General features: G+C 35.6%; 1 protein-coding gene across 1 annotated transcript in view; it reads right to left on the bottom strand.

Moving 5' to 3' along the window:
- Positions 1 to 5,770: 5,770 nt before the first annotated feature.
- The window catches only part of zmp:0000000936 (interleukin-1 receptor type 1), a 44,185-nt gene continuing 36,969 nt past the window's right edge, over positions 5,771 to 12,986 (bottom strand). The window contains exons 9-11 of the mRNA XM_056465959.1: positions 12,833 to 12,976; positions 10,845 to 11,009; positions 5,771 to 9,150 (exon numbers count right to left, since the gene is read on the bottom strand). Coding sequence (XP_056321934.1) covers positions 8,753 to 9,150; positions 10,845 to 11,009; positions 12,833 to 12,976 — 707 coding nt within the window. The 3' untranslated portion in view covers positions 5,771 to 8,752. The remainder of the gene's footprint in view (positions 9,151 to 10,844; positions 11,010 to 12,832; positions 12,977 to 12,986) is intronic.

Genomic DNA, 12,986 nt, shown 5'->3' on the forward strand with positions numbered 1-12,986 from the left:
CTCAGAGCCTACTCTTAAACTAAGCGTATAATAGCTAGTTTCTTATTTTATGATCTCTGGTAATATAGTCATTTATTTAACAAGTGACATTTGAGTATCCAACCCTTTTGCAAAAATAAATAAATTGCAAAAATGTGTCAACAATCCGAAATCCTTCACTTTGCCACGAGGCCAATCGAAAACTGAACTTGTAATTCAGCAATAAATAAATAAAACTAAGCATTTTTAAACTGTGATTAGGATACTGAATTTATTTTTCTTTATTAAGCTAGACACAACAAAAAAGACTATGAAAACAACATAAACTTTGCATTTATTTACGTTATCAAGGGCTGTGGTAAACTTATTGGTAATTAAATTAGAGGCAACCATTGCAGAGTAAAGGTGATCCAGTAGCCATTAGCTAGCGTGAGTAATTGTTTGTTTAAATTATATTCATATTATTCAAAATACAAATTAAAACATATTTAAAAATCTTGACTTCCCATCACCCCTGTAGAAAACACTGCAGAATTAAAATGCAAAACAAGATACACTAGGCTAGAATTCTACGTTACAATGAAACAACCAAAATAAGGCGTTTCAATTAATACTGAAAAGTAATTAAACCAGAATAATATATTATTATACCTCTCTCCTAATACTCATTTGTCATTTTATTTCTTACGTCCTTGACCAGCAAATCAGAATAGTCCGCTGGCCAGCACTTTCTGTTTCGTTTTCAGAGCTTCTGCCAACTCCAATCAAAACAGCGCTCATCAGTGCTAAGTGCGGGGTTGGACAGTTCCATTTTTGTGGGGAGGGGGATTGATTGGCAAACTTACAATAACTAAAGTGTCCTCTTAATCATTAACATTAAATTACATTCATTTTCCGTCTTACACCCGTTACATGTTTTCAATGCAGTTTTTTTCTTTGCTGCTATCTCCGTGGTTTCTGGCCAGGGGGAGGCTAAGCCTTCCCCAGCCTTACACACACTCTGCCTATGGGCTAATCACTTTTTTTTTATTGCCAATGTAAGTGAACATCTTTAAGGAAACTTTAAAAAGAGAAACCTTTTAGGCTAAGGATTCAGGATCTAAAGGATTCAGGGCTGTTTTGCCTAGAAAATCTAAATTTACCTGCATTTCCCATTTAAAAACGAGCTATTCCCCAGCAAACACAAAGACTTCACATTTGAAAGAACATCCTACTTTAGTAATAACAGTAAATAGTAAAGTATTAATTTACACTTATAGTTAAGTAGTAATTTATAGTAAATACTATAGTACTTTTTAACCATACTACAATGTGTATTATTCTTTATTATATGTATGTTGAAATGAATTGTACAGCATATAAGTAGCCTATGTTAACAATAGTGAACTCATAAACTGTAATACTGTAGTATACTTTAGGTTTTACAACAAAACTTTGGTGTATTGTACAATGCTTAAAAACCATATTGGATAATTTGCTTACATTAGTTGTTGTGTTACAAGGAGCAAATATGGAACTATTAAAGTTCTTGGTAAAACTTAAGAATAACGGTCCATTAGTAGATGTATTTACTAACATTAACTAAGTATGATTAATCTTGTAAAGTATTTATTAATCATAGTTTAACATTAAATATGCATTATTAGAATGCAACGCTGTGCTTGTAAACATTAGTCAATGCACTCGAGTTAACGTGAACCAACATAAACGAATGTTATTTAACTTAAATAACATCAACAAAGATGAATAAATGCTGTATTATATGCGTATTAATTGTTAACATGAACTAATGGACCATTATTTTAAAGTGTTTCCAAGTTCTTTAGTATGAGTCAAAAACTCTATAGCATTGCATTTACTGTAAATTACTATAGTATGATCTCATGCATTTCCTGTTTTTTAGAGAACCAGCAAAAGCACGTTTTGTGAACGTTCTCAGTGATTACTCTTGAAGGTTACCAAAATAACCTTCCCAGAACCTTCAGTCAGAAGGCTCTCAAAGTATGCTTCCATGATCGAAATGCAACCTACGGTGCACAGAAGCAGACTCCGAAATGAGACAGATTCAGAGTTCCACATGACGTGGTTATTAATTAGCAAATAATATAATATTACAAATGTAAACATTAGGTGAGCAGGTTACATTGTCCGTGTCCTAACAACACGCTATGTGGTGAGATTTGTAGTGATGAGCAATTAGGCTGTTTGCACCAGATGAAACACGACAGAAATTTATATACAGCCATTCAGAAGCACAGAATAGTGCACTCACTGCACTCCAACGAAATGCTAAGGTTTAAAATTTAATTAATACATATTACACCTTTTTAACATTATTAAATGTAGATGCTGAATCACTGATATGTGTTGGCTTGCACTGAGTCACAGCTCTAAAGTTCAATTTTAAACGGTTTATTTTATTTTCCAGATCTGAGGTGAACTATCTGCTGCTGCTTTCACTGGTATGACAATAAATGTCACGTAAAATAGCATTCAAACGCACATTGTTGGCATTTAACACTGAGTAAAGCACATTCAGGTGTACCTGAGGTGATCATCCTGTTGCTCACCTGTGAGAAATTAAAGCCGTTTCTAAAATAGAAATGTCAGGTGTTGATTAGGACAAAAACTCCTTTTAGTATGGAAAATATTTCTTCTATCACATGCGCTTGCTTTTAGTTAGAAAATGGCTTAATCAGCCTTAAGGCTTAAATCAGCCTTTAGGCTCGATAGTCAGTCACACTCACGTCAATCTGGCAACCTGCGCTTTCGTGGACTCGTCAGAGGTGGAGCAAAGTTAAAACGTGTTTTGATCCAGGAGTGCAATACCTAGTTCAACCACTCGGTGTCAAACATACAAACTGCATCTTTAACTTGTTAATAAATTTAGTTTTATTACAATACATATTTAAATATTCATAATATTGCTGCTGAAAGACAGCCCACTGTGCAAAGACATGTGAAAACGGTCAAATGTTACTGACAAACATATATTTTTGGTCCCCTGAAAGTGCTGACTTTGACACCGTACCTGATGACGTCTTTTTATTAATCATTTACAAAGCTCCAGTATTGGTATATATTGATATATAAATATAACATTTAGAGGATGGCTTTGAGTATTTGGTATTTATGATCTGGTCATAGCACTTTTCTTTCTTTTTTATTTCTTTTTCTATTAAACACACTAGAACAGCAATTGACAATATCTGCTTTTGGGTTCAGTTGAAGAAAAGCTTGAGTAAACCATGACAGAATTACATTTTTTGGCTGAACTATTCCTTTAAAGAGTCTGATAACAGTGTTTTTGATAACAAATTTGCATGCATAAATGATCAGATTAATTAAGTAGTGAGCCATCATCAAGTAAATGTAGATTTTGCAAGAAAAAAAATACTCTCAATTTTAACATTTTTTCTCCAAATATTTGTGTGTTTTTATTATTATTAGTGAATTTTTCCACTTAATTGATTTTTCTGATATTTATTTTTATCATTTATTGTTTTGTGCGCCCCAAAGGTTCTAATAGGGTATATGCGGAAGTATGCAGAGGGACTTTTAATTTGTCAGTAACCTGGGTTAAGCGCTTCTGGTGAACTGCCATTACAAAATCGGCGATCTCCACTGACTGAGTGATATTTTATATAAAGTGGGTCTCAGATTGTACAAGTAGCACTGCATTCAATTACATTTTTCCCGCCATGTCTTTATAATATGAGCATTTATTTTACCCCAGTATTTTCAATGGAGCTTTTGCGCTATCCTGCCAATCATGAAGGGTCTGTGCGAGTACACGGCTTTTCGTCTCGTTTTACGCTTGAGCAACTAAACCAATGCTAAAGTCTGTTTAACTGATTGTATTTTAATTACATTACAACATCCATGCTGTAAAAGGAACCGTATAAAATGGAAAAAAGTCACAAACCGCTCACCGTAAGTTTATCAGCAAGGGAACAACACTAGCGCGGCATATACCCTATTATATTGTACGTGTAAATAATAACAATGAAAACATCAACACAAATAAATCCATCCTGAGAAATATTCTTAAGTAAACCAAAGAAAATTTATTTCATGTTTTGTTTTGCATGTTTTACCTGACTGTACCCTAATTCGGGCAGCGCAGGAAGGAAAGCTGTGGATTATTATCTGGGTCAGGCTCTGTGGTCGCTACCTTTCTGTAAATCTCCTCTGGTCTGAAAGTAAAGCGTGTCATTTCTGAACATCTAGCAAGCAAACAGAAGGTCAAACCAAAAACTGCCTTCAAACAGGTTTCATCTGTCAACAGAGAGTCCCGTCTGATGAACAGAACAATAAAAACAGCAAACAGACTTCATGAAAATATATACAGTACAAGCAACATAGTATGTATGACTGCGGAAATCCAATTTTGTGCTACACTTTAAAATATAATGGGTTGTTTTAACCCAACATTGGGTCAAAAATGGACAAACCCAATACTTGAGTTTCAATATGCAAGTAAAATTAAAGAGACAGTTCACCCAGAACTGAAAATTCTGTCACCATTTACTTGATCCAAAACAGTTTGACTACACAGTTTTACACAGAAGAAGATATACTGAACAAAAGAAGATATTTTGAAGAATGTTGGAAACCTGTAACCATTGACTTCCACATTGTTTTTCCCACAATGGAAGTCAATGGTTACAGGTTTCCAACATTCTTCAAAGTATCTTCTTTAGTGTTCAACAGAATAAAGAAACCCCAAAAGGGTTGCAATGTGTTCAGAGACAGTAAATAGTGGGTAAATTGTCATTTTTTAGGGTGAATAGCCCTTTAAATTAACAAAATGTTAACTTAGAATTAGGTTTGTCCATATTTGATTCAATGTTTGGTTAAAATACAATATTTTTAGAGTGTGCAAACCGTACACATGCCACAAAAACCCATTAGATCTCCTTTTAAACTTATATACACATCATTTCTGCATGCGTTTCATATATTATACACATGACATTGTTTTCACAGCCGTTTCTTTTTCATGCCCTCACAGCGGCTGGCATGCAAGAGTTTCAAATTCCACATTTTGACGCATCTGGCATTTAAACATGCAAATAAATCAGTGAATCACATCTGCTTTGGTTTCAGAAGAGACGTTTCTTCAGGGCCATCCCATGGAAAGAAACATTTGTGGTTGATATGTTGAGGTTATAATCAAAGCTTGGGTTCTAAAGTGAAAGTCCCGTTCATTTTATTAATAAAACGGTGAAATTTTGCAAGATATTTCCCAGCAGTGTGTGATTTAGGCAAAACAATTGCCGTGAAAAACCCTCAATGGCAATTTTCCATCGATTAATTTGGGGAAACATTGTAAGCTTATTTGTTTACACACACACGTATATTTATCATTTTGAATGATTATTATTCAAATAAACATATAAAAATATTTACATCAATATATAACAAAAGTGTGTGTGTGTGTGTGTGTGACATAGATATATAATACATATTTCAATATGCGTTACGGGAGGATTTGTCTCATAAAAAAGAAAAAAGAGTGCAATGTAGCATTTATGAGATGGTTTGTTTCAGCTTTTTAACTCTTTTTATTACTAGGATTAGTTACTTCCAAAAAGAAATGGGCAGCCAGTTAATTTAAAGGCATAGTTCACCAATAAATAAAAATGTACTCACTATTTACTCTCACTCAAGTGTTTTAAACCTTGATGATATTGTTTATTCTGTTGAAAACAAAACTATTTTGAAGAAAGCTGAAAACCTGTAACCATTGACTTCCATAGGAAACACAAATATGGAAGTTAATGGTTACAGGTTTTCAGCTTTCTACAAAATAATATCTTTTGTGTTGAGCAGAATATAGAAGGTCAAACGGGCTTAAAACACGTGAAGGATGAGTAATAATGACAGAATTGTCATTTTTGAGTGAACTATCCCTTTAACATCTCCTGAAATGTTTAAAAAAAAATTATTTATTTATATATTTGAACATGCATTGTTTGAGGATTAGTCTCTTTAAAAAAAGAGAGGGTAAAGAGTGCAATTCTGCATTCATGCAGCAAATATTGCCATCAGTAAAAGGAAAGCACTGCCATCAGTAGAAGGAAAAACAAATACAATGGAAGTCAATTGCAACCAGTTTTATACAGTCTGGAAAATATCTGCTTTTGGGTTCAGCAAAAGAAAGAAAAATAAAGTAGAAGAACAGCTGGAGTAAATGATGACAATTTCATAAATTGGCTGAAATATCCCTTTAAAGAGTCTGATAACAGTATTTTTGATAACAAATTAGCATTGATAATTATGCTGCATTCATGAGCTGCTTTTTGAAAATAGTTTTACAAAGAATCATAATAATAATAATAATAATAATAATAATAATAATAATAACTAAATGAATTCTGAAATAAATTCTGCTAAAATCTAAAATAAATTCTGCTAAAATCTGAAATAAATTCTGCTAAAATCTGAAATAAATTCTGCTAAAATCTGAAATAAATTCTGCTAAAATCTGAAATAAATTCTGCTGAAATCTGAAATAAATTCTGCTAAAATCTGAAATAAATTCTGCTAAAAATCTGAAATAAACTCAGCTAAAAATCTGAAATAAACTCAGCTAAAGTGGGCGGCCCATTAACATCACATTACACTGATCTGAACTAAACTCAGCTTCAACTGTGACAACTGAACTGAAGCCGTTTCAATTTACTAGAACTTCTATGTTAAGCTGCTTTAACAAATTTCATCATAAAAGCGCTATAAAAATAAAGATGACTTGAATTAAGACAAACCTAACATCTCCTGAACAATGTCTTCTTTAAAGTTGTTAATAAATTTGAAAATGCAATATTGGAGGATTTGTCTCATAAAAAAAAAGTCAATGCTGCATTTATGTATTTAAACTTCTGAAAGAAATTCTGCTGAAGAAGTGGGCGTCCCACTGAGATTAACCTAACGTCTCCTGAAAAGTGTCTTTTTGTTATTCCAGTGTTAATCTAGAAGCTGAACCAGTTTCTGTCTTTGGCTTTTCCTCTGATGGCATGTGGAAGCTAAACACTTAATTTGCACAATAATAAAGAGAGAAAAAGAGTCAAAGACCCTTTAAGGCAAGTCATCTCACTCGGTGGCATCTTTGAAATGGGAAGACATCAAACTCTCCTAAACTGCTTTCATTTCAGGAAACACCAATAAAATTAAACAACAACTGTCTCTGTGTGATTCCAGCATCTATGAATGAAACCATAAAATCAGCAGAAACTCACTTCTGGTTCTAGCCACTCCCCCTGAGAATCATCTGTCTCTGATTGGCTCCTGCATTAGAGGGTGCGGCTTCATAGTTTCATATTAACTCACACTTTTTCCTATTTAACACTATACGAATTACACGTTTTGTGTCTTCTATCATCTTTGAAAGAGTGCAATATTGCATTTATGAGCAGTTGTTTACTTAATAAATTCTGAAGAAGTGAGCGTCCCACTGAGATTAACCTAACATCTCCTGAAAAGTGTCTTTTTTCCCTCTACCTCCAGACTGTTACCCCCCGAGTACAGCATCTGCATCCAGTGTTAATCTAGAAGCTGAACCAGTTTCTGTCTTTGGCTTTTCCTCTGATGGGCATATGGAAGCTAAACACTTAATTTGCACAATAATAAAGAGAGAGAAATAAGTCAAAGTCCCTTTAAGGCAAGTCATCTCACTCGGTGGCCATCTCTGAAATACCTCTCGGGCAGCATGTTTGAATGGGAAGACATCAAGCTCTCCTAAACTGCTTGGCAAGCTTACTATTAACTTTCATATCAGGAATCACCAATCAAATTAAACAACAACTGTCTGTTTAGTTTCATTCATAAAAGCTCGAATCACACAACTCATGACTGGTCAGAGCCACTCCCCCTGAGAATCGTCTGTCTCTGATTGGCTCCTGCATTAGAGGGCGCGGCTTCATAGTTCCATATTAACTGTTACACTTTTCCCCATTTAACACTATACAAATTACATGTTTCATGTCTTCTATAATCTTTGAAAGAGTGCAATATTGCATTTATGAGCAGTTTTTTGCCTTATAAATTCTGCTGAAGAAGTGGGCGTCTCACTGAGATTAACCTAACGTCTCCTGAAAAGTGTATTGTCCCTCCACCTCCAGAATATGAACCCTGAGTACAGCATCAGCATCCAGTGTTAATCTAGAAGCTGAACCAGTTTCTGTCTTTAGCTTCCACGTGTTCATCAGAGGAAAAGCCAAACGCTTAATTTGCACAATAAAAAAGAGAGAGAAATAAGTCAAAGTCCCTTTAAGACAAATCATCTCACTCGGTGGCCATCTCTGAAATACCTCTCGGGCAGCATGTTTGAATGGGGAGACATCAAGCTCTCCTAAACTGCTTGCCAAGCTTACTATTAACTTTCATATCAGGAATCACCAATCAAATTAAACAACAACTGTCTGTTTAGTTTCATTCATAAAAGCTCGAATCACACAACTCATGACTGGTCAGAGCCACTCCCCCTGAGATCCGTCTGTCTCTGATTGGCTCCTGCATTAGAGGGCGCGGCTTCATTTTGCTATTTTGACTGTTACACTTTGCCCCATTTAAAACTTTACGAGTGACGTGTTTCGTGTCTTCTATAATCTTGAAGAGTGCAATATTGCATTTATGAGCAGTTGTTTTCTTAATAAATTCTGAAGAAGTGAGCGTCCCACTGAGATTAACCTAACGTATCCTGAAAAGTGTCTTTTTACCCTCCACCTCCAGACTGTTACCCTCGAGTACAGCATCTGCATCCAGTGTTAATCTAAAAGCTGAACCAGTTTCTGTCTTTGGCTTTTCCTCTGATGGGCATGTGGAATCGCACCTCCCTCCAGAAGCGTTCCGATGGCTGCAGAGAACCGGTCCGCTCCTCCGAGTCCCAATCCCGAGATGTCCACCCCCACCTCCTCCTTCTCTTCCAGGCTTGCAGAACGCCTTGTTTGTCCTTCAGGAGGCGTATGGCGAGCGGCAGGCACAGCGGGTCCCGGATCTCCTCCAGCTCCAGCAGGACGATGCTCATGGAGTGATCCACGAGTGCGCGGTGGAGGCCCGTCTGCTGCTCCGTCCACTCCTGTGCTTCGGGACTGCTGAGAGAAGAGGCCGTGTAGAGGAGCAGGAGACGCCGACAGCGGCTCAGAGCCTCCTGCACCACATCCACCACAGCTGGAAAAACACAAAGGAGAACACTCGTCACTCTTTATTAAAAAAGCAAACACTCCCCCTTAAGGCTGATTTATACTTCTGCATTGAGTGATCGCTGTGACCCACGGTGTGTGCCTTGGGTCTTGCCTTTTTATGTACCGTATTTTCCGCTATATAAGGTGCACCTAAGAGCAATGGTGTAGAGCAGGGGTCACCAATCTCGGTCCAGGAGGGCCGGTGTCCCTGCAGGGTTTAGCTCCAACTTGCCTCAACACACCTGCCTGGGTGTTTCAAGTATACCCAGTAAGACCTTGATTAGCTTGTTCAGGTGTGTTTGATTAGGGTTGGAGCTAAAATCTGTAGGACACCGGCCCTCCAGGAACAAGTTTGGTGATCCCTGGTGTAGAGTAACAAATTACAAATACTCAAATGACTGTAATTGAGTAGTTTGTCTCAGGAATTGTTATTTACTAAGCAGTTTTATTAATGTGTACTTTTACTTTCCCTTGGATACATTTTTAGTGCTGTGTTACGTTTCACGTATGTTTTGTTTGTTCTGTTTTGCGTGCTCTTCTTTTTTTTTTTTCCGCTGTGTGTCATGTGCTGGTTCTAGGTGTGCAACCATTGGTCCAAGGAGCTGTCAATCACCATCGACACGCCAATCAGAACCGGGTCCGCTCTGTATAAAAGCCGTGCGCTTGCGCTGTTCTTCAGGAGCACTTGGCTTACAGCCAGACTCCTCACTTGTGTCGGCCAGCCTGTTCATCTGTGTTTTGCTTACGATTTGCTGTATTCTAGTTTTCTCTTTATCAAGAGATTGCGTTATTAGATATGCTTGTGCAGCTCAGTTATTATCTAGTGAGAAATTGAACGATCTTTGTGAGAATTGGATTATATGAGATTGTGTTTTGCTAATGGCTAACAGTGTGTACTTCACGAGAACTCTAGTAATGTGAGCAGTTTAGGATATTTATTTGTTAGTTAGTTTAAGGAGGCGTTGCCACATGTGTGATTATGTTTTGAGGTTATAAAGTTTAGTCAAGCTACGTGCTGAAGATTACGGTTTTGTTTCTGCATTTTTCTTAGGTTAGTCAGTTTAGTGGGTTGGGGTTTAGTTAGATCGTTTTGTTATATTTATTTCTTTGTTTTGGCAACACTCCTATTTTCTTTAATTCGATTATTTAACATTACATTTATAATGCATTCTCTATTCATTGTTTGACATTCACTGAATATTAAATACTTAATTTGTTTCACTTAACAAGTGGTCGTTGTATTCTCTGTCATCCAGCATCAGTAGACTCACTGATTGTTACGTTTCATCCTCTTTAATATCTTAACAACTTAAACACGTAACAGCTGTATCGGTACTTTTACTCAACTACTATCCTTCAATCAGTCCTGTGAGTCCAATCAAATCACACATAGAAGGTAAATCTCATCATAATGAACTACATCAAGACATGGACGATTAATAATTGCTGTTTGGAAGCATTTAAAGTGTCCAAGAAGATGTGCAAAATCTTTACAGGCATTGACCCCGAGACACTGTTTAGTTGCATGTCACTGATGAGAAGATGACGGATGTTTACGATGACCGATATGAAGGGACAGACGGAATCTGTGGATGTTTTTTATGTTGATTTGGTTTACACAGATCACATATAGACATAACAGATGATTTACAGTGGTTTGTTTAGTCAGAAATGCTTTACCTTCTCCTGGCAGCCCGTCCCGGCCCAGAATGAAGAGTTTATAACCGTATCGACTCTCCAAAATCTGCGGCAAAGTGCTCATGGCAAAAACCTCCGCCTTTTCACTGGAGCCCTCCAGGACTCTAGGATAGGCGATATATGCGTCATACTGCTTACCATCACCATCTAGAACCAAAACAAGCACAGAGAAGAATAATAGAGCAGTTTTTCAGCAGGTCCTGCAGCTCTCTATATTGATGATGACTCTACTGTGATTTATAGAAAACTCACCAAATAAACAGTTACAATCCTGTTTAGCGTAACTATAAATCTACTGTGCATATTTTAACTGGTGTATATTTATTTATTTATATACTGTATAATAATTATTAAATATGTTTGTATAGTGTGTGTATATATATTTATTTATGGTGTGAAAAAAAATAAATGAGTAAAAATCAATCAAATGTTGCAGGAGGTTAATTTTTTTGAAACAACCACACACCTTTGAAAGTTCAGCAGCCAATCAGAATCAAGCGATCAACATTCATTTTTCTTTCTTTCTCTTTTTTGTTCTTCCTTTCTTTTGTTCATACTTTTATTCTTTCTCTCTTTTTTATTCTTCCCTTCATTTTTATTTTTTGTCTCTTTTTACATTTTTTTTTCATTCGTTCTGATATTTTCCCTTTATTCTTTCTTTATGTTGTTCTTTTGTTCATTCTCCCTTTTGTTCTTTCGTTTTCATTCGTTCTTTTATTTTTCTTTCTCATTCTTTTTGTTCTTTTTAGTTTTCATTTGTTTTATTCTTTCATTCGTTCTTTCTTTTCTCTTAAGTTTTTCTGTCGTTCTTTCATCTTTCTTTCTTTATTTTTCATCATTCCTTTCCTTTCTACATTTTCTTTCTTTTCTTTCTATCATTCTTACTCTCTCTCTTTCTTTTTTCTTTCTTTCATTTTTCTTTCCTTTCTTTCTTACATTTATTTCTTTTTCATTCTTTTTAATTCTTTCTTTTTCATTTTTTTCTGTTCATTCTTTTGTTTTTTCTTTTCTTTCCATTTTTTTCATTTGTTCTTTTATGCTTTCTTTGTTTACTTTATGCTTTCTTTTTTCTTCCTTTTGTTCATTTTAGCTTTTTCATTTGTTCTTTTATTCTTTCGTTCGTTCTTTAATTTGTTCTTTCTTTCATTCTTCCATCTTTCTTTGTTTTTTCTTCTGTTTTTATTTCTTTCCTTATCTTTGGTTTTTCTTTCTTTCTTTCTTTCTTTCTTTCTTTCTTTCTTTCTTTCTTTCTTTCTTTCTTTCTTTCTTTCTTTCTTTCTTTCTTTCTTTCTTTCTTTCTGTTATTGTCTCTTTTTCTTTCTTTCAGTTATTCTTTCTTTTATGTCTGTTATTCTTTCTTTCCCTTTCTTTCTTTTATTCGCTCTTTCTTTCTTAATTATTTACTCAAATTATTCGTCAAATGTCGAGGTGATAGAGCTTTCTCAGTAGCAGCTCCAAGACTCTGGAACGATCTTCCACTTTCCTTAAGAACAGCTCCAACTGTTGAGTCTTTTCAGAGGTCACTGAAAACACACTACTTTTCTTTAGCATTTAATCATGTGATGTGAGTTTATGTATTTTAGTTTTTGTGTATATTTGCATGTGTTTTATGTGTTTTTTGTACAGCACTTTGGTACCCATTGTGGTTTGTTGAAAGTGCTATAGAAATAAATTGAGTTGAGTTGAGTTGAAATTATTCACCCAATTGAAAGTCACAGATCATAAAAAGTCTGTTAATGCGTATTTCCCTTTTCCCCAACCAAGTAATTATTTATTTATTTATTGTGTGTGTGTGTGTGAACTGATGTACTGTTAAGCCAGAGACACATTTCCCAACGTGTGAATAATAAAGTGAGTAAAGTCCTGTGACGACACTGAGAAAGGTGTTAATTCTCGTTAATGCAATGGCATCGTTTCCAAGTAACTGTTAAAGTACGCTGTTAAAGTGTGTTTCCTGTTTATACAAGCACCTGTGGTTTTGTAGAGAAATGGAAACGCAGTCCTGACCCACAAGACCAGCTCCACCTTAAAGACGAAGCACAGAAACACTGAGCTGGTGAAGAACAGAGCCAGCAAACCCAGGAGGAGACCCACAAACAAAAGCAGATCCGGATCTGTGCACAT

This window comes from Danio aesculapii, chromosome 9, assembly GCF_903798145.1.
Source record: "Danio aesculapii chromosome 9, fDanAes4.1, whole genome shotgun sequence".
Classification (NCBI taxonomy): Eukaryota; Metazoa; Chordata; class Actinopteri; order Cypriniformes; family Danionidae; genus Danio; species Danio aesculapii.